General features: G+C 44.6%; 1 protein-coding gene across 1 annotated transcript in view; it reads right to left on the bottom strand.

The window, feature by feature from the left end:
- LOC126137588 (prostaglandin reductase 1-like) overlaps positions 1–13,483 on the bottom strand; it is a 40,965-nt gene extending 27,482 nt beyond the window's left edge. Inside the window, exon 1 of the mRNA XM_049915216.1 lies at positions 13,280–13,483. Coding sequence (XP_049771173.1) covers positions 13,280–13,480 — 201 coding nt within the window. The 5' untranslated portion in view covers positions 13,481–13,483. The remainder of the gene's footprint in view (positions 1–13,279) is intronic.
- Between the last annotated feature and the right edge of the window lie 12,216 nt (positions 13,484–25,699).

Here is a 25,699-nt window from a genome sequence, read left to right as displayed (position 1 = left end):
TCCTGTGGAACGGCTTGCCATGCCATTTCCACCTGGCGCCTCAGTTGGACCAGCGTTCGTGCTGGACGTGCAGACCGCGTGAGACGACGCTTCATCCAGTCCCAAACATGCTCAATGGGGGACAGATCCGGAGATCTTGCTGGCCAGGGTAGTTGACTTACACCTTCTAGAGCACGTTGGGTGGCACGGGATACATGCGGACGTGCATTGTCCTGTTGGAACAGCAAGTTTCCTTGCCGGTCTAGGAATGGTAGAACGATGGGTTCGATGACGGTTTGGATGTACCGTGCACTATTCAGTGTCCCCTCGACGATCACCAGTGGTGTACGGCCAGTGTAGGAGACCGCTCCCCACACCATGATGCCGGGTGTTGGCCCTGTGTGCCTCGGTCGTATGCAGTCCTGATTGTGGCGCTCACGTGCACGGCGCCAAACACGCATACGACCATCATTGGCACCAAGGCAGAAGCGACTCTCATCGCTGAAGACGACACGTCTCCATTCGTCCCTCCATTCACGCCTGTCGCGACACCACTGGAGGCGGGCTGCACGATGTTGGGGCGTGAGCGGAAGACGGCCTAACGGTGTGCGGGACCGTAGCCCAGCTTCATGGAGACGGTTGCGAATGGTCCTCGCCGATACCCCAGGAGCAACAGTGTCCCTAATTTGCTGGGAAGTGGCGGTGCGGTCCCCTACGGCACTGCGTAGGATCCTACGGTCTTGGCGTGCATCCGTGCGTCGCTGCGGTCCGGTCCCAGGTCGACGGGCACGTGCACCTTCCGCCGACCACTGGCGACAACATCGATGTACTGTGGAGACCTCACGCCCCACGTGTTGAGCAATTCGGCGGTACGTCCACCCGGCCTCCCGCATGCCCACTATACGCCCTCGCTCAAAATCCGGCAACTGCACATACGGATCACGTCCACGCTGTCGCGGCATGCTACCAGTGTTAAAGACTGCGATGGAGCTCCGTATGCCACGGCAAACTGGCTGACACTGAAGGCGGCGGTGCACAAATGCTGCGCAGCTAGCGCCATTCGATGGCCAACACCGCGGTTCCTGGTGTGTCCGCTGTGCCGTGCGTGTGATCATTGCTTGTACAGCCCTCTCGCAGTGTCCTGAGCAAGTATGGTGGGTCTGACACACCGGTATCAATGTGTTCTTTTTTCCATTTCCAGGAGTGTATATGGTCTCACACGAGCCACAGTTACAAGCGTCGTAGAAACATGACAAACAATTTTCACAGCATCGAACACACTGCACATTGCACTGCATTTCAGCAATTGCCGCCGTACCATTGCAATCTGAACCGATTAGAACTGATCTGGAGCTAAGTTAAGGGATTTGTCGCGAGAAATAACAAATCATTTAAGGTTCCAGACGTACCGGAACTAATACGCGAAGCTCTGTCACACGTCACTGCCGAACAATGGCGAAATGCGGACGCAATAGCACGTCTTGAAAGAAGAAGAGAAAACGAGGTCTTTTGGGTAGCTTGCTGCAATCTGTTGTTGATCGCCACGTTATCACCGTAGCAGATGACAGTTCCAGTACTGAAATGTATTCCTCGGATGCGGATGTGGAAGGATTTCAGAGACTACGAGAGGAGTAATTGTAAATAGTATCTTTAGTGGCTTCAGTATTCAGCTATATGGTGAAGTCCCTGCAGTACACTTTTATGTCACGCACAGCTCACGCAGAACAATTGCTCTTTGTTTAAGCTAGGGATTTTCATCACTCTTGTTTTTATTTATTATACTGTTTTAGCTAAGAACGATAGTAATTTATGTTTTCCGTGTGGTCACCTAAGAAACGTATTGCCAGGGTTTGTCGTATGTTATTTCATTGTGCTCAAAAATTAAATGACATTAGAAGCTATATTGTTTTTCTGCTCTTCGCTTTTAATTTCGTAACTGCAACTGTTCACATCACTCCAGGGTAGCTGGACTAATTGGTTGTCCAGTGCTGTCCACGTCAAATGCGGCGGTAAAGCTGTTGCCCCTTATCATCGCTGAGTCGTTGTGCGCGTAACGCACAGCGTAAACAATATTCTTTATTATCGTACTTATGTAACAGACAGCTTGGCTTCTGCTCCGCTGAAACGAAATCCAATGAGGTTTCAGCAAACGTGGAAGAATACATAGTATAATGTAATATGTAGAAGATAACTAAGACGAAGGTAAGGGATTGGAGAACATAAAAATTGAAGGGATTGGAGATGTTTAAAAGGAAAAAATTGAGATGACTGGTGCTGGACTATCAAGGACAACAGTTCCGTAAGACCTACCCGTCCGTGTTACAGATACGGTTGTCCGTCCTGGGTTGTCAAAAATGGTTCAAATGGCTCTGAGCACTATGGGACTTAACTTCCGAGGTCATCAGTCCCTTGAACTTAGAACTACTTAAACCTAACTAACCTAAGGACATCACACACATCTATTCCCGAGGCAGGATTCGAACCTGCGACCGTAGCGGTCGCGTGGTTCTAGACTGTAGAGCCTAGAACCGCTCGGCCACTCCGGCCGGCTCCTGGGTTGTCGTCTTCATTAGTTGTTCGGAAAGACATTAGGGATGTGACTTCCAGAACACCTTTCTTTGAAACTTGAAAGGGCTCCTCGACACTTCTTGAAATCTTTGTCCCACGATCACTAGCTGCACAGGATGTGGCTTTACTGATGCACTGTCCAGTCACATTAACGTGACTACCTGCCAAAAGGCTGAAAAAGACCTTTTGCAGCGTGGACCACTTTCACTTTTTTTTTCACTTGCTGCTTGTGTTTTCTGACCCTCCTTCCAATTTCTTATGGTGGGTCGCAATGTGCCACTTGGCCGCTGTGACTGGGTTCGGGGCCAGGAATGGCTGTTGGGACACCACCCTGACCCCGACCCACTCACACCGTTACCAGTGTCCCGCCATGTGGAGGCGCGCTCTGTTTGTTTGATATGTTCGGTTGTTTTTCTTTGTTGTGCGGCATTATAATAAAGTTACAAATACGAGTAACATAATGAAAGTAGGGAAGAGAAATACAAATCATTTGGAATTTAAGAAGAATTTAAAAAGAGGGTAGGAATTTACAGAGAATGAGAAGTTCGCTTCACCTTGTATGTGGGTGGCGGCCAGGGTCTTGAAGGTCTCACAGATTCCTTTTATATGACTACCATACTTAAACTAACATAGTGCCAAAGAAAGAAACAACAAAAGGCACCCCATGTCATTGTTGTTTGTTCTTGTCAGCAGTCGGGGGATTAGCGCCTCCCGGTTACACAAGCAACCCTGCCCGGAAAGTGGTTTTCCCCGATCTACAGTAGTGTATCTGTCGGGTTGGGCTCTGGTGCGAGGGACCACAATTACTATCCTTCTGCCCGGGCCGTGCATTGCTGCCCACCAGAAGACGTAGATCCTTCACTCGTTGCCTATCTTTTGTAAGTAGGCTGTTTGGGTTTTTATGTTGGTAACGCCACGTAGCGCTCTGTATGAAAATCACTGACTGTGCTGTGTGCAGTTTGTGGCTGTTTGGCATTGCTGAAATATTCGCTATTGTAGTGTTGGGCAGCTGGATGTGAACAGCGCGTAGCGTTGCGCAGTTGGAGGTGAGCCGCCAGCAGTGGTGGATGTGGGGAGAGAGATGGCAGAATTTTGAGAGCGGACGATCTGGACGTGTGTCCATTAGAGACAGTAAATTTGTAAGACTGGATGTCATGAATATATATATATATATATATATATATATATATATATATATATATATATATAATGACTTTCGAACACTATTAAGGTAAATACAATGTTCGTTCTCTATCAAAATCTTTCATTTGCTAACTATGCCTATCAGTAATTAGTGCCTTCGGTAGTTAGAATCTTTTATTTAGCTGGCAGTATTGGCGCTAGCTATATTGCAGTAGTTTGAGTAACGAAGCTTTTTGTGAGGTAAGTGATTCATGAAAGGTATAGATTATTGTTAGTCAGGGCCATTCTTTTGTAGAGATTATTGAAAGTCAGATTGCGTTGCGCTAAAAATAGTGTGTGTCAGTTTAGTGTTGATCAGAATAAGTAAAGAGAGAAATGTCTGAGTACGTTCAGTTCTTCTCAGCTGTTTGAAAATCAAATAACGTAAGAGGTTTATCAGCTCAGTAATTCATTAATTTTACAAAGGGGACGTTTCACACTTTAAGTTACTTCTCTGATGCTACTGACTACTTGTTTGACATGGTGGTGTTAATATTTACATATTTACAATTGCGGTGAAGTTTATTTCGTGATTGCCTGTCAGGAAGGTCGCAGTTCGTAGTAATAGACGGTAAATCATCGAGTATAACTGAAGTGATATCAGGTGTTCCCCAGGGAAGCGTCCTGGGACCTCTGCTGTTCCTGATCTATATAAATGATCTGGGTGACAATCTGAGCAGTTCTCTTAGGCTGCTCGCAGATGATGCTGTAATTTACCGTCTAGTAAGGTCATCCGGAGACCAGTATCAGTTGCAAAGCGATTTAAAAAAGATTACTGTATGGTGTGGGGGGTGGCAGTTGACGCTAAATAACGAAAAGTGAGAGGTGATCCACATGAGTTCCAAAAGAAATCCGTTGGAATTCGATTACTCGATAAACAGTACAATTCTCAATGCTGTCAATTCAACTAAGTACCTGGGTGTTAAAATTACGAACAACTTCAGTTGGAAAGACCACATAGATAATATTGTGGGGAAGGCGAGCCAAAGGTTGCGTTTCATTGGCAGGACACTTAAAAGATGCAACAAGTCCACTAAAGAGACAGCTTACACTACACTCGTTCGTCCTCTGTCAGAATATTGCTGCGCGGTGTGGGATCCTTACCAGGTGGGATTGACGGAGGACATCGAAAGGGTGCAAAAAAGGGCAGCTCGTTTTGTATTATCACGTAATAGGGGAGAGAGTGTGGCAGATATGATACGCGATGTTGGATGGAAGTTATTAAAGCAAAGACGTTTTTCGTCGCGGCGAGATCTATTTACGACATTTCAGTCACCAACTTTCTCTTCCAAAAGCGAAAATATTTTGTTGAGCCCAACCTACATAGGTAGGAATGATCATCAAAATAAAATAAGAGAAGTCAGAGCTCGAACAGAAAGGTTTAAGTGTTTGTTTTTCCCGCGCGCTGTTCGGGAGTGGAATGGTAGGGAGATAGTATGATTGTGGTCCGCTGAACCCTCTGCCAAGCGCTTAAATGTGAATTGCAGAGTAATCATGTAGATGTAGATGTAGAAGCATGTGTTGTGACATGTGCACCTCTTTATGGCTTTTCAGGGATAGTAGGCTGCCACTCTCGATTCTTTATCTGTATCTACATCTATCTACATGTAGGTCTGCTGCTCTTGAGATTACATGACGAGGAGAGGTGTAGAAGAGATGGATATGTAAGAGAGAAATGCGAGTATGCATGGGAAGGATATGCATCTCCCGGCTCTGCAAACGACCCAGCCTGGACGGCGGTTTTCCCCGATCTACATTAATGGTTGGTTGGTTGCTTGGGGAAGGAGACCAGACAGCGTGGTCGTCGGTCTCATCGGATTAGGGAAGGAAGTCGGCCGTGCCCTTTCAGAGGAACCATCCCGGCATTTGCCTGGAATGATTTAGGAAAATCACGGAAAACCTAAATCAGGATGGCCGGACGCGGGATTGAACCGTCGTCCTCCCGAATGCGAGTCCAGTGTCTACATTAATGTACCCATCGGGTTGGGCTCTGCTACGAGGGACCACAATTAAGATCCTTCCGTCCAGGTCGTGTGTCGCAGCTCACAAGGAGGCGTAGGTTCCTGAAAGGGGTGTCTAATTTAAGTTCCTTCTCGATTGCAGGACATGGGGGTGCTACTTAATGTGCACCTAAGTACAGTTGTGGTGCTGGTTGTTTATTAATATGTGTGTGTATTTTTAGATTCGTGGACCTGGTATCGGTTATTCCGGACCATTCGTGCTGTCACGCAAGTTGCCACTATGGGTCATCGACGTGAGACGCCTCAATATCTGAATCGTTGCCATGATCAGTGTCTGTAGCTTCTTCTCCTGAGGTGTCAGACCTGTTGTCCATCCCATGGGTACTTCGCTGTCTACGTCCACCGATTTGCCTTCTATAGGGTCTGTTGCGTGGACCACTGTGAGACGTGCAGGAAGGCAGTCAGTGAGGTTCTGGACGGTACCGAGAGGGATGGGAGTCACGCCAACTCCAATGCCGTGGCCAATTGCGCTAGGTTTCTCGGTTGAGGATCATCCATGGAGCGAACAGCGCGATCGAGGTGGTCCCACAAATTCTCGGTTGGGTTTAAGTCCGGGGAATTTGGTGGTCAGGGGAGTACGGTAACTCGTCCTGATCTCTTTGAACCACACACAAACATTGCAAGCTGTGTGATGCGTTACATTATCCCGCTGGTAGATGCCGTCGCACCGAGGAAAAAGCAAACTGCATGCAGGCGTTGACATGGGGCCCAAGAATAGACGCATACTTGCATTGATCCATTGTGACTGCGTGAAGATATCGCTCAGATAGTGCCAGGAAAACATTCGCCATCCCATAATGCTCCCTCCTCCGGCCTGGACCCTTCCGACGACTGTTGCAGGGTGTTTGCTTTCAGACGTTTCACGCTGTACACGCCGACAGCCATCTGTCCGGTGGAGCATAAAACGTGAGTATTCTCAAAACCCAACCTGTCGCCATTCAGTGGACGTCCAGTTGGGGTATTGGCGGTCAATTCCGATCCTTCGTCGCCACCGAACAGCGATCACCATGGGTGCATGAACCCTAGACCCAGTGCAGAAACGTTCGCTGAACGTTCGCTGAGGAGATACTGTTAATAGCCCCCATGGTTCATCTGGGCGGTCAGATGCTCAGATGCTGCACGTCTGTTCGCCCGTACACATCTCTGCAGCCGTCGTTGACCCCTGTCCTCTATCGCCCGCGGTGCACCACAGTTGCTTCGGTGCCGGTTTTGGATAGCGCCCTTTTGCCATGCACGGTATGCTTTAACCGCGACGGCACTCCAATAGTTTACAAACCTAGCCGTTTCGGAAATGGTTCCACCCTTGTGCCGAAAGCCAACGATCACGCCCTTTGGACACTCCGTGTCCGCATTAAAAGGGTAATAAGTACAGAACTCTGTTTGTGTGGCAGTTGGTCACACTGTTATGAAGAGTGCTTCACGCGCTGTGTGTAAACATGCGCACGCCGCTCTGAGGCGCTCAGTCTTGGCTTGGCAGCCGTTGAGAATGGAGCTCCCGTTGGATGTTACCGCCAAGTGCGAATTGCGCGCAGTTATTCGGTTTTTGAACGCAAAGGGCACTGCGCCGATTGAAATCCACCGCCAATTGATGGAATTGTACGGTGAGTCGTGCATGGATGTCAAAAATGTTCGTAAGTGGTGTAGAGAGTTTGCAGCTTGTCGGACCGAAATTCACGACAAACAAAGGAGCGGGAGACCGTCAATTTTTGAGGAGACAGTGTTGAAGGTTGAGCAAAGCATGCGTGAAGATCGGCGGATCACCCTGGATGATCTCTGCACGTTGGTTCCTGAGGTTTCCCGCAGCACCGCTCACAGAATTTTAACGGAAACATTGAACTACCGGAAGGTATGCGCAAGTGGGTGCCACGCATGCTGACTGAGGACCACTTGCAACGAGTTGATGCTTCTCGCGCATTTCTTCACAGCCTTGCAGCCGAGCAGGACAACTTTCTGGACTCAATTGTCACGGGTGACGAAACCTGGGCATACCACTTTACACCTGAGACCAAGCAACAATCACACCAGTGGTGGCATCCTTCTTCGCCAAAGCTGCGGAAATTCGAGCAAACACAGTCTGTCGGTAAAGTCATGACAACCGTTTTTTGGGATCGGAATGGGGTATTGTTGGTCGACTTTATGCCCACTGGGACCACAATTAACGCTGACGGGTACTGTGAGGAACTGAAAAAACTCAAACGGGCAATTCAGAACCGGAGAAGAGGAAAGTTGAGCAAGGGCGTACACATTCTCCATGACAACGCTCGCCCACACATCGCTCGGCAAACCGTTGCTCTCCTGCAACAGTTTCAATGGAACATAATCACCCACCCACCCTATAGTGCTGCCTTGACGCCCAGTGACTATCACCTGTTCCGTAAATTAAAAGAGCATTTGGCCGGAAAGCGATTCAGCTCATAACTTTCCGAACAGCATGGCGGTGAGCTGGTCTGACATGGGCATACAGAAACTGCCACAGCGTCTACAAAATGCTTCGACAGAAATGGTGATTATGTCGAAAAATGCCTAAATTTTCAAGCTGTAAACTGATGTAAACCACTGTAGAAATAAACAGGTCTGTGTACTTACAAAAAAATAGGAGACCTTACTTTTGGGATTACCTTCGTACTACAGCGACTGCACTGTTTTCGGCGTCCCCCCCCCCCCCCCCTGCACGCTTTGTATACATTCCACTGCTCTTGCTACCACCTGCCACCTGGAGTGATTATTCCACCTTGACTTCGAAATTAGGTGGTGGTCCCATCATGCGACTAGACCGTGTTTTTCTACTATATTCCGGTCATTCCGATAACAAAAAACATTCATTTACTAGGATTCGAAGTGTTTTCGTGAGGTAAAAGGAAAAAAGTGTTACTGCTGTTTCTTATCCGACTGAAGAGAGGACACCATCCCCATTATTCAGCACAGAGAATGCCAGCGCGCCAAACAATCATTGAGACTTGAGAGGTGATTGTTTGGCTTCACAAATAAAATTATATCCTATTAATTTCTACACGGATAATATATCTGAGAGAAAAGATTATTTTTTACCATTACAGAAGATGAACAGTCGAATAATTACTTTACATAAGGAAGGCGACACGATATGAACTTGGGTGTATATGGAATGCCCTGTGTTTACTTTCGAAACATTTAACACACTTGTGGAATGATAGAATTGTCAGGCACCGCCTCAGGTCCAAGATTAGGTTCTAGTCTGGTTCTAGGATTATTTTCTTCTAGCAGTTTATATTTTCTGTGAGAAAATATATTTCCATCGTTGTTCGGACCGCAGTTTAGACTGTAGTTCACTCTATCAGTAGACGGCCGAAGCAGTTCGTACGTCGCGGGACGGCAGAAGCATATCACCTCAGTTGGGATCATACTTAGTAAAACACGGTGTTCTTCCTACTCCGGCCGCGGTGGTCTCGCGGTTCTAGGCGCGCAGTCCGGAACCGCGCGACTGCTACGGTCGCAGGTTCGAATCCTGCCTCGGGCATGTATGTGTGTGATGTCCTTAGGTTAGTTAGGTTTAAGTAGTTCTAAGTTCTAGGGGACTGATGACCACAGCTGTTAAGTCCCATAGTGCTCGGAGCCATTTGAACCATTTCTTCCTACAAACACACGGATTGATGACTGCATTACTTAAATGGCAACAACAGGAAAAAATTTCCAGTTCTTATGGAAACACCAGACTGTGGATGGTTAAGCTGTTTGAACGTAATCTGTATCATTAATGGAATGACATGCCTACAAAATTTTGTTGTAAACGTGAGTGTTACGGTTTGCTTTGTTTGCGAAGCTAAGTGTTGCAAACATGTGATAAATAAGTAGTTGCTAGCAAGAGAACTAAAAACGCAAAATTTTGACTTTACATCTGAAACAGAAGTTGGAAAGACAACGACGCCGTGATTAATATGCAAGACTGCTGCCTGTGCGATAAGATTGTGTGAAAGCAGTAGGCGGACCTCTTATCTTCGAGTACTGAGAGGAGATAGCTCAAGAGATCCTGAGTGGACTTCGTGATGACATTTGTAATTATAGACGACTAATGGTGCAGAATCTTAATGTTTCTTGTGTGTCATCACAGCACAGAGGAATTTAATTTCTATTTTTCTGTTTGCTTGGCAGAGCTTGCGAGAGCGACGTTGGTGTTAGTAGCTAAAGAACAATGAGAACGGAAATGACAAAGCGTGTTAGCCGGAGAAGGCCGTGATTTCGAAGTACGCTTGCCTGAAGTTTCAGAGAATGTCTTACCTCCCTGTGGATAGCAGATAACTTATCCGTAGAGAGCACACTAGTGTGTAGAACGGCCAGAATCACGCGATTTGGTGATCACGATTATCGATGTAGCGGTTATTTTATGAGGTCTGTAATTTTAACAAACAATAAACATTCGTCGCTGATACTGTGGGTCTGTATTTTTGTCGCCTCGCCATGGCGTTATAGCAGTTGGGTCAGGAGAGGCAAATTAACTGTTCAGTGTTGCTGACATTATATAAGTGGAAAGTTTAAAGAAAACCGAACATATGATATATTCACGGGTACTAATCTAACAATCGTATAACATCAATTGGAGGGAAGACTTTTTTTTTTTACAAATGACAGCAAAAGATGTTTAAGAACAGGATGGAATTATGTGACAATTTACGCACCATATTTTGTTTTTCGTTGTCAAATGCTACATGGGTCTTAATATGGACCGCTGTTATTGTTTCGGTCACCGACTCTAACAAGGCAGGATTGATGCAGTTGTCAAGTTGTGGAATTAGGCAGCTACCCTCATCATTCCTGCATAACAGCTGCATCGTTAGCATCATCTGCGATCCACACAATCCGCAATCCACCCAATTCTTTACCACTCTGTTTCCCCTTTCCTATTCCAGTCGCAAGTGGTTCACGGACAGAACGATTGTTTTGTAAGCATTCGTGTGGAATCGAAACACTCTACATCACACAGACAGAGAGCTGTATCATACCACTCTTCGGACTGGATACTACAACATCAACGTGGTGTTGCTAATTCCAGAGAACAAAATGTTATGTCGACAGTGGACGCTGAAAATGCTGTCTATTCAACTGTGCTTTTCTGATTTGTATTGGTGGGTCGTCAGCTGCAGTGCGCTTTCGACGCTAACTAGTTTTGTTCTTAGTTTCTCCATGTGGTTGCAGACTTCCATTTATTTTGAATTGTCTAGCTGCAGTGAGCCCAAATAATGCCTCCTCATCATGTCTCTTATGCGGTGGCCAGCGACAACAGAAACCGTTGGTTTGTGTTTGGTTACAAATAAAACAATTTTTAAACCGGGATTTTACGTGCCCATTCGACAGAGCGCTCCTAAATTAGCCTAGCCCGATGTTAGTTTTATCAATATGTATTAACGAGGACAGTAAAAACACTAAGAATAAACAGTGTATTGTGTGTGTATTTTGTATTGAAACCGGGGATCTAGAAACGACGGAGAAGCTTCGTGCTGCCGTTAGCCCTCAGTGGTTTACAACCCCACAACAGGCCACAGCAGTCCACCCACCCCACCACCGCCCCAAACCGAACCTAGGCTTATTGTGCGGTTTGGCCCCCAGTGGATCTCGTCTCCTCCCCCCCCCCCCCCCCCCCCCTCAGGAACGCCTCATACCAGACGACTGTAACCCCAAATATTTCCATGGTAGAGCATCTGGAGACAGTGTTTGCACAGCAATTGCCGAGATAGTGTAACTGAGGTGGAATAAGGGGAACCAGCCTGCATTCGTCAAGGCAGATGGAAAACCGCCTTAAAAACCATCCACAGGCTGGCCGGCACGCAGGACCTCGACACTAATCCGCCGGGCGAATTCTTGCCGGGGACTGGCATGCCTTCCCGCTCGGGAAGCAGCGCATCAGACCACGTGGCCAGCCGGGCGGGCTTAAGAATAAACAATACTCCAGCAGCGACTCAGTAGCGCTGCATGCTTTGCAGCAACAGTCAGCACGGGCCAGGGCGGTGCATACGCTGGTGGAGTTCTGGTTATTCTTCGACTTTTATTATCCTTTGAATACATGTCGATAAAATGAATATCGCACTAGACTAATCTGGGACCGCTCTATCGAGTGGGCAAGCAAAATTCCGCTTTAAAAACTGTTTTATTTGCAACGGGAGACAAACGGACGCTTTCCGTCGACACTGGGCGACACATTGAAGACTTGATGAACAGTATTTGGGTTGACCCCAGCTATGCAATGCTAAGGAGAAATTGCAGGTATCTGTTGAAACACCAGAGAAAAAGCGCCTGACGACTCCTTTAAGAGAGACAAGCCATACAGACAATGACAGCGGTCCTGTCACCGTTCCCCAGAGTGTTCCTGACCATACCACTGTCTCTGAATACTCTGCCGAGGACAGCGTACTGGATTCTAAGGACAACTTACTGGGTTCCTTCATTCCTCATCATACTCGGTTGGTTGGATTGGGGGGGGGGGGGGGGGAGGGCACCAAATAGCGAGGTCACTTGTCCCAATGGATAAGGGATGGATGGGGAAGGAAATCTGCCGTGCCCTTTCAAAGGGACCATCCCAGTATTTGCCTGAGGCGATTTAGGGAAATCACGGGAACCTAAATCAGGTTTTGACGCGGCTTTGAAACGTTTGTAAGTAGGCTGTTCAGGTTTTTATGTTGGTAACGTCATGTAGCGCTCGGTATGAAAATCACTGACTGTGCTGTGTGCAGTCTGTGGCTAGTTTGCACTGTTGGAATTTGCTATTGTAGTGTTGGGCAGTTGGCTGTTGGTGTCGCGCAGTTGGAGGTGAGCCGCCAGCAGTGGTGGATGTGGGGAGTGAGATGGCGGAGTTTTGAGAGCGGATGATCTGGACGTGTGTCCATGAGAGAGAGTAAATTTGTAAGACTGGATGTCATGAACTGATATATATATTATGACTTTTGAACACTATTAAGGTAAATACATTGTTCTCTATCAAAATCTTTCATTTGCTAACTATGCCTATCAGTAGTTAGTGCCGTCAGTAGTTAGAATCTTTTATTTAGTTGGCAGTTGGCGCTCGCTGTATTGCAGTAGTTCGAGTAACTAAGATTTTTGTGAGGTAAGTGATTCATGAAAGGAATAGGTTAATTTTAGTCACGGCCATTCTTTTGTAGGGATTTTTGAAAGTCAGATTGCGTTGCGCTAAAAATATTGTGTTAGTTTAGTGTTGATCGGAATAAGTATAGAGAGAAATGTCAGACTACATTCAGTTCTGCTCGTCTGTTTGAAAATCAAATAACGTAAGAGGTTTATCAGCACCATCATTCATAAATTTTTCTAAGGGGACGTTTCACGTTGTCCTCCCGAATGTGAGCCCAGTGTGCTAACCACTGCTTCACCTCACTCGGTCCTCGTCATACTTCAAATTAATGTAATGCACATGTAACTTTAACACCTCTGACGATGGCGGCATACTGCCGAAATGCGTCGTGGAAGTAAATATTGCTAAAGTATTTATTATTTCGTAAGTTGGCTGTTTTTGCTTCGGAAGCGAACGGCCGAATCGAGTGCGGTACCTGCGAGCCGATCATGGTGGCGCCGACCTTGTGCAGGTGCCTGAAGGCCCACTCGAACGGGTCGAGGCTGATGTAGAGCGCCTCGACCAGGATTTGCCCGTCGCGCAGCGGCGGCAGCTCCTCCTCCTGCAGGCAGAAGTCTTCGGGCAGCGGCTCGGCGCCGAATGGGCGCGCGATCACCAGCTTGCGCGCTCCCGCCATCGCGGCCCGCGGCGGACTGAGCGCTGCCAGCTGCCAGCTCCTCCCGTGTATCGCTCTGCACGTTACGTCAGCGAGAGGCGCCGACGCGGGCACGCCACAGAGTCTGCGACGCGCGCCGCTGTTCACGTGTCGCGCGTCACCGTGATCCAGATGAACGAATCTGTACTGGCGTTGTCATCTCCAGCCTTACCGTTCCTTAGTGTCTAACGCCGGAAATGCATATCCTACTATTTCCATCTATTGTACTATAAATTTTTTTCCTTATTTTGTTACCTGAAGATATGCCATTTCTGTGTCTTTATACAGGGTGTTACAAAAAGGTACGGCCAAGCTTTCAGGAAACATTCCTCACACACAAAGAAAGAAAATATGTTATGTGGAAATGTGTCCGGAAACGCTTACTTTCAATGTTAGAGCTCATTTTATTACTTCTCTTCAAATCACATTAATCATGGAATGGAAACACACAGCAACAGAACGTACCAGAGTGACTTCAAACACTTTGTTACAGGAAATGTTCAAAATGTCCTCCGTTAGCATGGATACATGCATCCACCCTCCGTCGCATGGAATCCTTGATGCGCTGATGCAGCCCTGGAGAATGGCGTATTGTATCAGAGCCGTCCACAATACGAGCACGAAGAGTCTCTACATTTGCTACCGGGGTTGCGTAGACAAGAGCTTTCAAATGCGCCCATAAATGAAAGTCAAAAGGGTTGAGGTCAGGAGAGCGTGGAGGCCATGGAATTGGTCCGCCTCTACCAATCCATCGGTCACCGAATCGGTTGTTGAGAAGCGTACGAACACTTCGACTGAAATGTGCAGGAGCTCCATCGTGCATGAACCACATGTTGTGTCGTACTTGTAAAGGCACATGTTCTAGCAGCACAGGTAGAGTATCCCGTATGAAATCATGATAACGTGCTCCATTGACCGTAGGTGGAAGAACATCGGGCCCAATCAAGACATCACCAACAATGTCTGCCCAAACGTTCACAGAAAATCTGTGTTGATGACGTGATTGCACAATTGCGTGCGGATTCTCGTTAGCCCACACGTGTTGATTGTGAACATTTACAATCTGATCACGTTGGAATGAACCCTCATCTGTAAAGAGAACATTTGCACTGAAATGAGGATTGACACATTGTTGGATGAACCATTCGCAGAAGTGTACCCGTGGAGGCCAATCTGCTACTGATAGTGCCTGCAGACGCTGTACATGGTACGGAGCAACTGGTTCTCCCGTAGCACTCTCCATACAGTGACGTGGTCAACGTTACCTTGTACAGCAGCAACTTCTCTGACGCTGACATTAGGGTTATCGTCAACTGCACGAAGAATTGCCTCCTCCATTGCAGGTGTCCTCGTCGTTCTAGGTGTTCCCCAGCCGCGAGTCGTAGGCTGGAATGTTCCGTGCTCCCTAAGACGCCGATCAATTGCTTCGAACGTCTTCCTGTCGGCACACCTTCGTTCTGGAAATCTGTCTCGATACAAACGTACCACGCCACGGCTATTGCCCCGTGCTAATCCATACATCAAATGGGCATCTGCAAAATCTGCATTTGTAAACATTGCACTGACTGCAAAACCACGTTCGTGATGAACACTAACCTGTTGATGCTACGTACTGATGTGCTTGATGCTAGTACTGTAGAGCAATGAGTCGCATGTCAACACAAGCACCGAAGTCAACATTACCTTCCTTCAATTGGGCCAACTGGCGGTGAATCGAGGAAGTACAGTACATACTGACGAAACTAAAATGAGCTCTAACATGGAAATTAAGTGTTTCCGGACACATGTCCACATAACATCTTTTATTTATTTGTGTGTGAGGAACGTTTCCTGAAAGTTTGGCCGTACCTTTTTGTAACACCAACAGTTACCAATAAAAGTAGCTTTCACAATGACCATTAACAAAGCAGAATGTCAGACGCTGCATAGGGCAGGACTGTATATACCAGATCGTGTTTTTCTCACATGGTCATTTGTAAGTGATTTTTTCAACAAGCTCGCAAATTCAGTGATATTTACGTTTGCGCTGAAGACACATGTAGCCTAAAAGTAAACGATAATCCCATCATAAATGCTAACAAGCTTTCGAAGAAGTTTTATAAAATAAAGAAATTTTAAAAAATAAAATTAATCTGAGAAAGATATTTGCTTTTTATACGTTTTGCAGTTAACATTTGTATACAATGATATCTATTTTTTACGAGGAGACTAATATTTGTTACTGCTGTTCGCAATATAACACCTTTTATTTATAAATACTTACATTTACTTATTTCTCCATTACTGTATTACCTATCGGTGACTGGTCAGGATATAATGCACGTTATTCACGCAGGTCGACTAGGCATTCACGAAGTGCTTATGTTTTGCAAGAGTGTCTGTAAGATGTGTGTCACTACTACTATCTCCAGAACTGGAAGAGAGACGCTGCCACATCTGTGAAGAACTTTTGCGGCGCTTTGAAGCAGGTGGTGATGGGATTTTCGCGAGAATCATTGCAGGAGATGGAACACGTCTACACGGCCACCAACCCGAAAGAAAGAGAGCAAGAAAGGAATGGCGCCACTCCTTACCAACCAAACCCAAGAAATTCCGGACGCAGCCACCTGCAGGGAAAGTTTGCCGACACACTTTTGGTATGAACGAGGCATTGACTTTGAACACTACAAGACTAGGAGAAACACCGTCTCCAGTGAGTCATATTCCAATAGGTTAAAAAATCAGCTTCGGCCTGCAGTAATATGAAAGCGACGTGGACTTCTGACTGCAGGTGTCATTTTGCAACACGACAATGCTCGACCGTGCAACTCTTGGAACCATCGATGACCTGCACCTTGATACTCTTTCACATCCACCGTAATCATCAGACCTCGCACCCAGTTATTACCACATCTTTGGAACACTTAAAAAGGCAATGGGACGAAAGAAGTTTCGTTCCATTAAAGAGATGCAGTGGGCGGTGCACGAGCGGCTGGAATACGCGCATTTCCTACGCACAGGAAGAAATGTGTTGAACTATAGGGAGAGTAATCGAAAAATGATACACTTGTATTCTACTTGTCTTCAATAAAAAAGTTAAATATATTTTTAAGGTTTTAATTTTACGGGCCGGCCGGTGTGGCCGCGATTCTAGGCGCTACAGTCTGGAACCGAGCGACCGCTACGGTCGCAGGTTCGAATCCTGCCTCAGGCGTGGATGTGTATGATGTCCTTAGGTTCGTTAGGTTTAAGTAGTTCTAAGTTCTAGGGGACTGATGACCTCAGAAGTTAAGCCCCATAGCGCTCAGAGCCATTTGAACCATTTGAACCTCTAGTACTAAGCTAGTGCTTCCTTGATGAATGAGAATGTGTCCTACCAACCGGTCCCTTCTTCTAGTCAGATTATGCCACAAATTTATCTTCTCCCCAGTTCTCTTCAGTACCTCCTCATTAGTTACGTGATCTACCGATCTAATATTCAGCATTCTTCTGTAGCACCACATTTCAGAAGCTTCTGATCTCTTCTCCTCAAAGCTGTTTACCATCCACTTTTCACTTCCATATATGAACCCCATGAACCCCATGAACCATGGACCTTGCCGTTGGTGGGGAGGCCTGCGTGACTCAGCGATACAGGTGGCCGTACCGTAAGTACAACCACAACGGAGGGGTGTCTGTTGAGAGGCTAGACAAACGTGTGGTTCCTGAAGAGGGGCAGCAGCCTTTTCAGTAGTTGCAGGGGCAACAGTCTGGATGTTTGACTGATCTGGCCTTGTAACAATAACCAAAACGGCATTGCTGTGCTGGTACTGCGAACGGCTGAAAGCAAGGGGAAACTACGGCCGTAATTTTCCCCGAGGGCATGCAGCTTTACTGTATGATTAAATGATGATGGCGTCCTCTTGGGTAAAATATTCCGGAGGTAAAATAGTCCCCCATTCGGATCTCCGGGCGGGGACTACTCAAGAGGATGTCGTTATCAGGAGAAAGAAAACTGGCGTCCTACGGATCGGAGCGTGGAATGTCAGATCCCTTAATCGGGCAGGTAGGTTAGAAAATTTAAAAAGGGAAATGGATATGTTAAAGTTAGATATAGTGGGAATTAGTGAAGTTCGGTGGCAGGAGGAACAAGACTTCTGGTCAGGTGACTACAGGGTTATAAACACAAAGTCAAATAGGGGTAATGCAGGAGTAGGTTTAATAATGAATAGGAAAATAGGAATGCGGGTAAGCTACTACAAACAGCATAGTGAACGCATTATTGTGGCCAAGATAGACACGAAGCCCACACCTACTACAGTAGTACAAGTTTATATGCCAACTAGCTCTGCAGATGACGAAGAAATTGAAGAAATGTATGATGATATAAAAGAAATTATTCAGATAGTGAAGGGAGACAAAAATTTAATAGTCATGGGTGACTGGAATTCGAGTGTAGGAAAAGGGAGAGAAGGAAACGTAGTAGGTGAATATGGATTGGGGCTAAGAAATGAAAGAGGAAGCCGCCTGGTAGAATTTTGCACAGAGCACAACTTAATTATAGCTAACACTTGGTTTAAGAATCATGATAGAAGGTTGTACACATGGAAGAACCCTGGAGATACTAAAAGGTATCAGATAGATTATATAATGGTAAGACAGAGATTTAGGAACCAGGTATTAAATTGTAAGACATTTCCAGGGGCAGATGTGGTCTCTAACTACAATCTATTGGTTATGACCTGTAGATTAAAAATGAAGAAACTGCAAAAAGGTGGGAATTTAAGGAGATGGGACCTGGATAAACTGAAAGAACCAGAGGTTGTACAGAGTTTTAGGGAGAGCATAAGGGAACAATTGACAGGAATGGGGGAAAGAAATACAGTAGAAGAAGAATGGGTAGCTTTGAGGGATGAAGTAGTGAAGGCAGCAGAGGATCAAGTAAGTAAAAAGACCAGGGCTCTTAGAAATCCTTGGGTAACAGAAGAAATATTGAATTTACTTGATGAAAGGAAGAAATATAAAAATGCCGTTAATGAAGCAGGCAAAAAGGAATACAAACGTCTCAAAAATGAGATCGACAGGAAGTGCAAAATGGCTAAGCAGGGAGGGCTAGAGGACAAATGTAAGGATGTAGAGGCTTATCTCACTAGGAGTAAGATAGATACTGCCTACAGGAAAATTAAAGAGACCTTTGGAGATAAGAGAACCACTTGTATGAACATCAAGAGTTTAGATGGAAACCCAGTTCTGAGCAAAGAAGGGACAGCAGAAAGGTGGAAGGAGTATATAGAGGGTCTGTACAAGGGCCATGTACTTGAGGACAATATTATGGAAATGGAAGAGGATGTAGAAGAAGATTAAATGGGAGATACGATACTGCGTGAAGAGTTTGACAGAGCACTGAAAGACCTGAGTCGAAACAAGCCCCCCGGAGTAGACAACATTCCATTGGAACTACTGACGGCCTATGGAGAGCCAGTCCTGACGAAACTCTACCATCTGGTGAGCAAGATGTATGAAACAGGCGAAATACCCTCAGACTTCAAGAAGAATATAATAATTCCAATCCCAAAGAAAGCAGGTGTTGACATATGTGAGAATTACCGAACAATCAGTTTAATAAGCCACAGCTGCAAAATACTAACACGAATTCTTTACAGACGAATGGAAAAACTAGTAGAAGCCGACCTCGGGGAAGATCAGTTTGGATTCCGTGGAAATACTGGAACACGTGAGGCAATACTGACCTTACGGCTTACCTTAGAAGAAAGATTAAGGAAAGGCAAACCTACGTTTCTAGCATTTGTAGACTTAGAGGAAGCTTTTGACAATGTTGACTGGAATACTCTCTTTCAAATTCTAAAGGTGGCAGGGGTAAAATACAGGGAGCGAAAGGCTATTTACAATTTGTACAGAAACAAGATGGCAGTTATAAGAGTCGAGGGACATGAAAGGGAAGCAGTGGTTGGGAAGGGAGTGAGACAGGGTTGTAGCCTCTCCCCGATGTTATTCAATCTGTATATTGAGCAAACAGTAAAGGAAACAAAAGAAAAATTCGGAGTAGGTATTAAAATCCATGGAGAAGAAATAAAAACCTTGAGGTTTGCCGATGACATTGTAATTCTGTCAGAGACAGGAAAGGACTTGGAAGAGCAGTTGAATGGAATGGATAGCGTCTTGAAAGGAGGATATAAGATGAACATCAACAAAAGCAAGACGAGGATAATGGAATGTAGTCGAATTAAGTCGGGTGATGCTGAGGGAATTAGATTAGGAAATGAGACACTTAAAGTAGTAAAGGAGTTTTGCTATTTGGGGAGCAAAATAACTGATGATGGTCGAAGTAGAGAGGATATAAAATGTAGACTGGCACTGGCAAGGAAAGCGTTTCTGAAGAAGAGAAATTTGTTAATATCGAGTATAGATTTAAGTGTCAGGAAGTCATTTCTGAAAGTATTTGTATGGAGTGTAGCCATGTATGGAAGTGAAACATGGACGGTAAATAGTTTGGACAAGAAGAGAATATAAGCTTTCGAAATGTGGTGCTACAGAAGAATGCTGAAGATTAGATGGGTAGATCACATAACTAATGAGGAAGTATTGAATAGGATTGGGGAGAAGAGAAGTTTGTGGTACAACTTGACCAGAAGAAGGGATCGGTTGGTAGGACATATTCTGAGGCATCAAGGGATCACCAATTTAGTATTGGAGGGCAGCGTGGAGGGTAAAAATCGTAGGGGGAGACCAAGAGATGAATACACTAAGCAGATTCAGAAGGATGTAGGTTGCAGTAGATACTGGGAGATGAAGAAGCTTGCCCAGGATAGAGTTGCATGGAGAGCTGCATCAAACCAGTCTCAGGACTGAAGACCACAACAACAACATGGCTAGATCCAGCTACATCCATATAAACACTTTCATAAAAGAGTTCCTGACGCTAAAATCGATATAGGTTGTTAAGAAATTTCTGTTCTTCAGAAAAGCTTTCTTGCCATTGCCAGTCTACATTATATATCCTCTCTTCTTCGCTCATCATCAGTTATTTTGCTTGCCTAAAAATAAGACTCATCTGCTACTTTAAGTGTCTCATGTCCTAATCTAATTCCCTCAGCATCACCCGATTTAGTTCGACTACAGTCGTTTTGCTTTTGTTGATGTTCATCTTATATCCTCCCTTCAAGACACTGCCCATTCCGTTCAACTGCTCTTCCAGGTCCTTTGCTGTCTCTGACATAATTACAATGTCATCGGCAAAACTCAAACTTTTTATTTACTATTCTTGGACTTAAATTAATACTAGAAATTTTTCTTTTGTTTCCTTTTCTGCCTGCTCAAAATAGAGATTGAATAACATCGGGGATAGGCTACAACCCTGTCCCACTTCCTTCTCAACCACCGCTTCTCTTTCATGGCCTTCGACTCTCATAACTGGCCTCGTTTCTGTAAAAATTGTAAACAGCCTTTCGCTCCCCGTATTTTAAACCTGCTATCTTCACAATTTCAGAGTAAGAATTCCAGTCAACATTGTCAAAAGCTTTCTCTAAGTCTACAAATGCTCTATACGCAGGTTTGCCTTTCCTTAACCTATGTTCTAAACATAAATCGTAGCGTCAATATTGCCTCGGGTGTTCCTTCAGTTTTCCGAAATCCAAATCATCGTCCCCAAGAACTGCTTCTATTAGTTTATCCATTCTTATTCTGTAAATAATATGTATTAATAATTACTAACTGTGAATTATCAAATTGGTAGTTCGGTATTTCCACACCTGTCAGCACCTGCTTTCTTAGAAACTGGAATTACTACACTATTCTTGAAGCCTGAGGGTATTTCTCCTGTCTCATCCATCTTGCTTACCATGTGGAAGAGTTTTGTCATGGCTGGCTCTCCCAAGGCCATCAGTAGTTCTAACGGAATGTTGCTCTAACCTGTATAAGTTATTTTGAATTGTGATGTATTTGTTCTGGGTTAATACCGTTAGGGAAAGTTAGGTAAAGCAATATCGTTGGGAGTGATTGAAGACTTGTTTAGGACGCTTGCTCTGAACGGGAGTGTGACGTCAGAGCAGAACACGCAGGAAACTTCCTTGGTTGTGCGACGTAAGAGTGGAAACACGAAAGTCGTGCGCATTGTGTGGCCTGTGTGAGGCGCAGGTGTGAGTAGCGATGCACCAGGAGCGTGACGAGCGTGGGCAGATGTAAGAGGCTCCAATAACTTCAAGATCCTGCTCCGTAGCTGGTCTATGCGAATGAAGGTGTGCCCGCAATACTGCATGGAGTAATGAAAGCATTGTAGACGACAACGAAGACGAAGATTTAAAATCTGCAACGAACTGTAAGGTTTTATTTTCGTTCGCGTCAAAAACTGTATGAGGTATTACGCAGTGAATTTCATTGCAATAATTAGTGTTGTACTCACAAATTATAGGTACCTGATCTTGTCATTTTCCTCAGTCATAGTGATTTACTTAGTTATTGAATACCCGAGTGTTGTTCTTCAACAAGTTAAAACGATCGTAATAAAATACTGTTATTGCTACTTCTCTTTATTTGCTGGCAATGGCCTTGCCGCAGTTCCCCTCAGACTACCGAAGTTAAGCGCTGTCGGTGTGACCGGCACTTGGATAGGTGACCATCCGGGCCACCATGCGCTGTTGCCATTTTTCGGGGCGCACTCAGCCTCGTGATGCCAACTGAGGAGCTGCTCGACCAAATAGTAGCGGCTCCCGTCACAGAAAACCATCGTTAACGACCGAGAGTGCGGTGTGCTGACCACACGACCCTCCTATCCGCATCCTCATCTGAGGACGACACGGCGGTCGGATGGTCCCGATGGGCCACTTGTGGCCTGATGACGGAGTGCTTCTTTATTTGCTAAAAAGATAACTGAAAGAAATTAATAATGAAGCGTCATTATGTTAATAATGTTGTTCCATAATATTCAGCGGCAATGTCATTCTTGCTAATTCATTTAACACAAAGTAATGTAAAACGACTTAAACTAAATCTCGAAATTTCGATTCAAAGAAAAGAATAAATAAATTTCACTACTTCATATATGTGTCTATTATAATAATGTTATTTTGTACATGTTGTGGTGTCAGAAACGTGTCAGACCTTCTGTTGCTACACGTACAGCCAAACGGGTACGTGTGTATTGCCGTCCGCATTATTCATCAGACGATATTGAACAGACAGTGCCTAGCTGTGCTGGCGACCGTATTTATTATTTTCGTGTATTATTTCCATTAGATTTGTTCTGGACGCTTTCAGTCTTGTGATATCCCTTTTCGTTTCGTATTTTATGTGAATGATGGCACTGTTTTAAATATTCAGGCAAATCTATATAAGTAGGAAGTGCTGTAACAGAATAATCTCTCAGAATAATTTGTTATACACTTCTCTCTAGTAACCGGTCCAAAATTTCTTCGGAGAAATTCAAATTATTAGGCATACGGGATCACAATCGTATTATCGCAATAATCGATTAATTTGAGGGGCGGTTACAAATGGAAAAAATGTGTACTAGACACCATTACATAATAAAGGATTGAAAAAAGTTTGCAACAACTATAGCACCATTAAAATTATCACATAAGTGTGTGTGTGTGTGTGTGTGTGTGTGTGTGTGTGTGTGTATGAGGTATATGTATATAGTCTGCAGAATAGGAGAACAGAGTGGCTTTCCTGCAGGCTGGCTTTACCACAAGATTATCCTACATTTACTACAAAAGAGACAATTGAAAAGAGAAGAGATAGGGGAAGAGACGCAGATATCATTGTCATAGTTTTACAGAAAAAACCGTCCCACTAAAAATCTGTATCTCGACGAGAGCACAATAAATAAAATGTATGATGCGGCAGTTAAAAAAGTTTACGGGGAGGGGGTGGGGTTAGAGACAAGAATGAAAATAGGAAGTAATACGACAAACCAAAGGCTTGAAACGAGGGTGCTGCATAATACCTACTCTGGTTAAGTTTTATCTGAACGAAGTTCTTAAAGAATGGTTGAAAAGTGTGGTATTACGTATCGAGTTTACTATTCGCCGATGGTCATTATAATGGCTGCAGATGACTGTGATACAGAGTACATAACGAATAAAATACTAGAAATAATAAGGTCTAACTAGCAATAAACACATTCTAAAACAAAATATCTCTCTACAGGAAGAAAAAAATCATACCACCATTGAGAGAAATACTATAGAGACCTTTCAAAAGTATAAATACCTGGGCTTTATAATGTCAGATCAGGGTTCGAGCAAACAAGAAATAAGGCATAGGGCAACACTAGCCAAACAAACAAGCAATCAATAACCTTGATTCCATCCTTTGGTCAGACAAAATTAAGAAAAGACAAGAGAAAGATTGTATGAATCAGCACTACAAAGCATTTGTTTATAATTATGGAACGTAATACTGGGAAATGATGGAACGAAATAGAGTACTTGAAGCCGTGCCAATAGATTTTTTTTGAGAAGTTGTAGAGTTTCAAAGCGAGAGAAGAAGAAAGGGAATCAGGAAGCGTATGAAAACTCCCAAGTGCACACCGAACAGATGGAAAAACGGATTTAAAAGGGCGGTGACGTGTGACGATATTAGGGAATGAACTATGGCCGAAAAAAGTACTTTTTGTCAGCCTCCATATTGCAGGAGGAGCACACTGTGCGGGATGGAAAAATTAAGTAGAGTATGAAATGCAATGAAGAAATGTGAAAGAACACTTACGCAAGGGTAGAGAGACCTGGATACGACTTTGAGAGAAACAGGCATAACAGCTCTAAACAGCATATGTACACATACGGTGTCCCAGGAGGAATGGTTCAATATTCAGGGATATGACAGGAACGATCATTCGAAGCAGAGCCCAGTAAACATGGACTCTAAAATGCATATCTGAAGACCTAGGAACACTCGTTTAGTAGCGAATACGAACAACTCCTCATAGTTCCTAAGATATGCACCTTAGAGCCCAAGTTTACTGGACTTTCTTTCTTGTTTTAACGATATTAGCACCTTTCTAAATACGGAAAGCAAAGAGCTTGCAGCAGAATAGATTTGTTTCACAGTATCGAAGGTGATGTTCGATGATGTTTGGTTTGTGGGGCGCTCAATCAGGCGGTTATCAGCGCCCGTACAAATACCCAATCTTTACACACTCCAATCTCGCCACCTTCACGAATGACGATAAAATGATAACACAAACACCCGGTCCCCGGGCGGAGAAAATCCCCAAACCGGCCGCGAATCGAACCGGGGGCCCCGTGATCCAGAGGCAGCAACGTTAGCCGCTAGACCACAAGATGCGGACAGTATCGAAGGTGAAGTAGTACTCACAGCTCTTTAGACGTGCATTTTATAACGCATGTTTACTAGACTTTATGGCTTCGAATGATTGTTCGTATCAATATCTAAATACTTACCACTCCTGCGACAGTCTTACGTATAAACAGTGTGATTAGAAACGTTGTGGAAAGCTTGTAAGCCTGTTGCAGGGTAGTTTGTGCTGAGAAATAATTGTTAAGAAAAAAAATTAGAGACGTTGCGCCGATTCCGAGATAACTGGGATTGAATCAGGGCGCTGTGTGAGCAAATTCAAACGGCCCGCCAGAGATGGTGTCGCCAAATGTATTCTTCGTTTGGTTTCCTGAAACCGAAAAAGAGAGCGATACAAAAATTGAACATGTGACGATAGTATATTGAAACAGAGCTAAAAAAGGCTGAGCTGTCTCCTGCGGTATCAGCTACGCTTTGGAACTACTGGCACTAATTGTATCTGATGAGCTGCTTGAATTTGTGCTCGCAATGACTAGATTGGTTAAGTACAACGATAATTAACTCGGAAACAGCATAACTTACCGAATTTTTTCTTAACAAGTATTTCATAGCACAACCAATCCTGCAATACCCGTACAGGCTTTTTAAACTGTTTATTCTTTCTACTATAATGCACGCGCACAATAAATTAAATTCCATTGTTTACTACCCTTGCTGGTGTGAAAATTTAGTTAGTTAGTTAGTTATATGTTCCATAGATCGTTTGGACGATTCTTTTATCGAAATGACGTGGAATGAGTCAGTTTACAGGATAAGTGCACATGATTAGTGTTAAAATTAATGAAACATTATCATTTTATTTCTACTCATGCAATTACACTTAAAAACAGTTTTTTTAATGGCTACCAGTTTTTGAGTACAAATTATTCATTTGAATTGAAGGAGTTGTCCAGAGGAAATGATTTT

This window comes from Schistocerca cancellata, chromosome 1 (assembly GCF_023864275.1).
Source record: "Schistocerca cancellata isolate TAMUIC-IGC-003103 chromosome 1, iqSchCanc2.1, whole genome shotgun sequence".
Classification (NCBI taxonomy): domain Eukaryota; kingdom Metazoa; phylum Arthropoda; class Insecta; order Orthoptera; family Acrididae; genus Schistocerca; species Schistocerca cancellata.
This window is presented reverse-complemented; position numbering and strand designations above follow the sequence as displayed.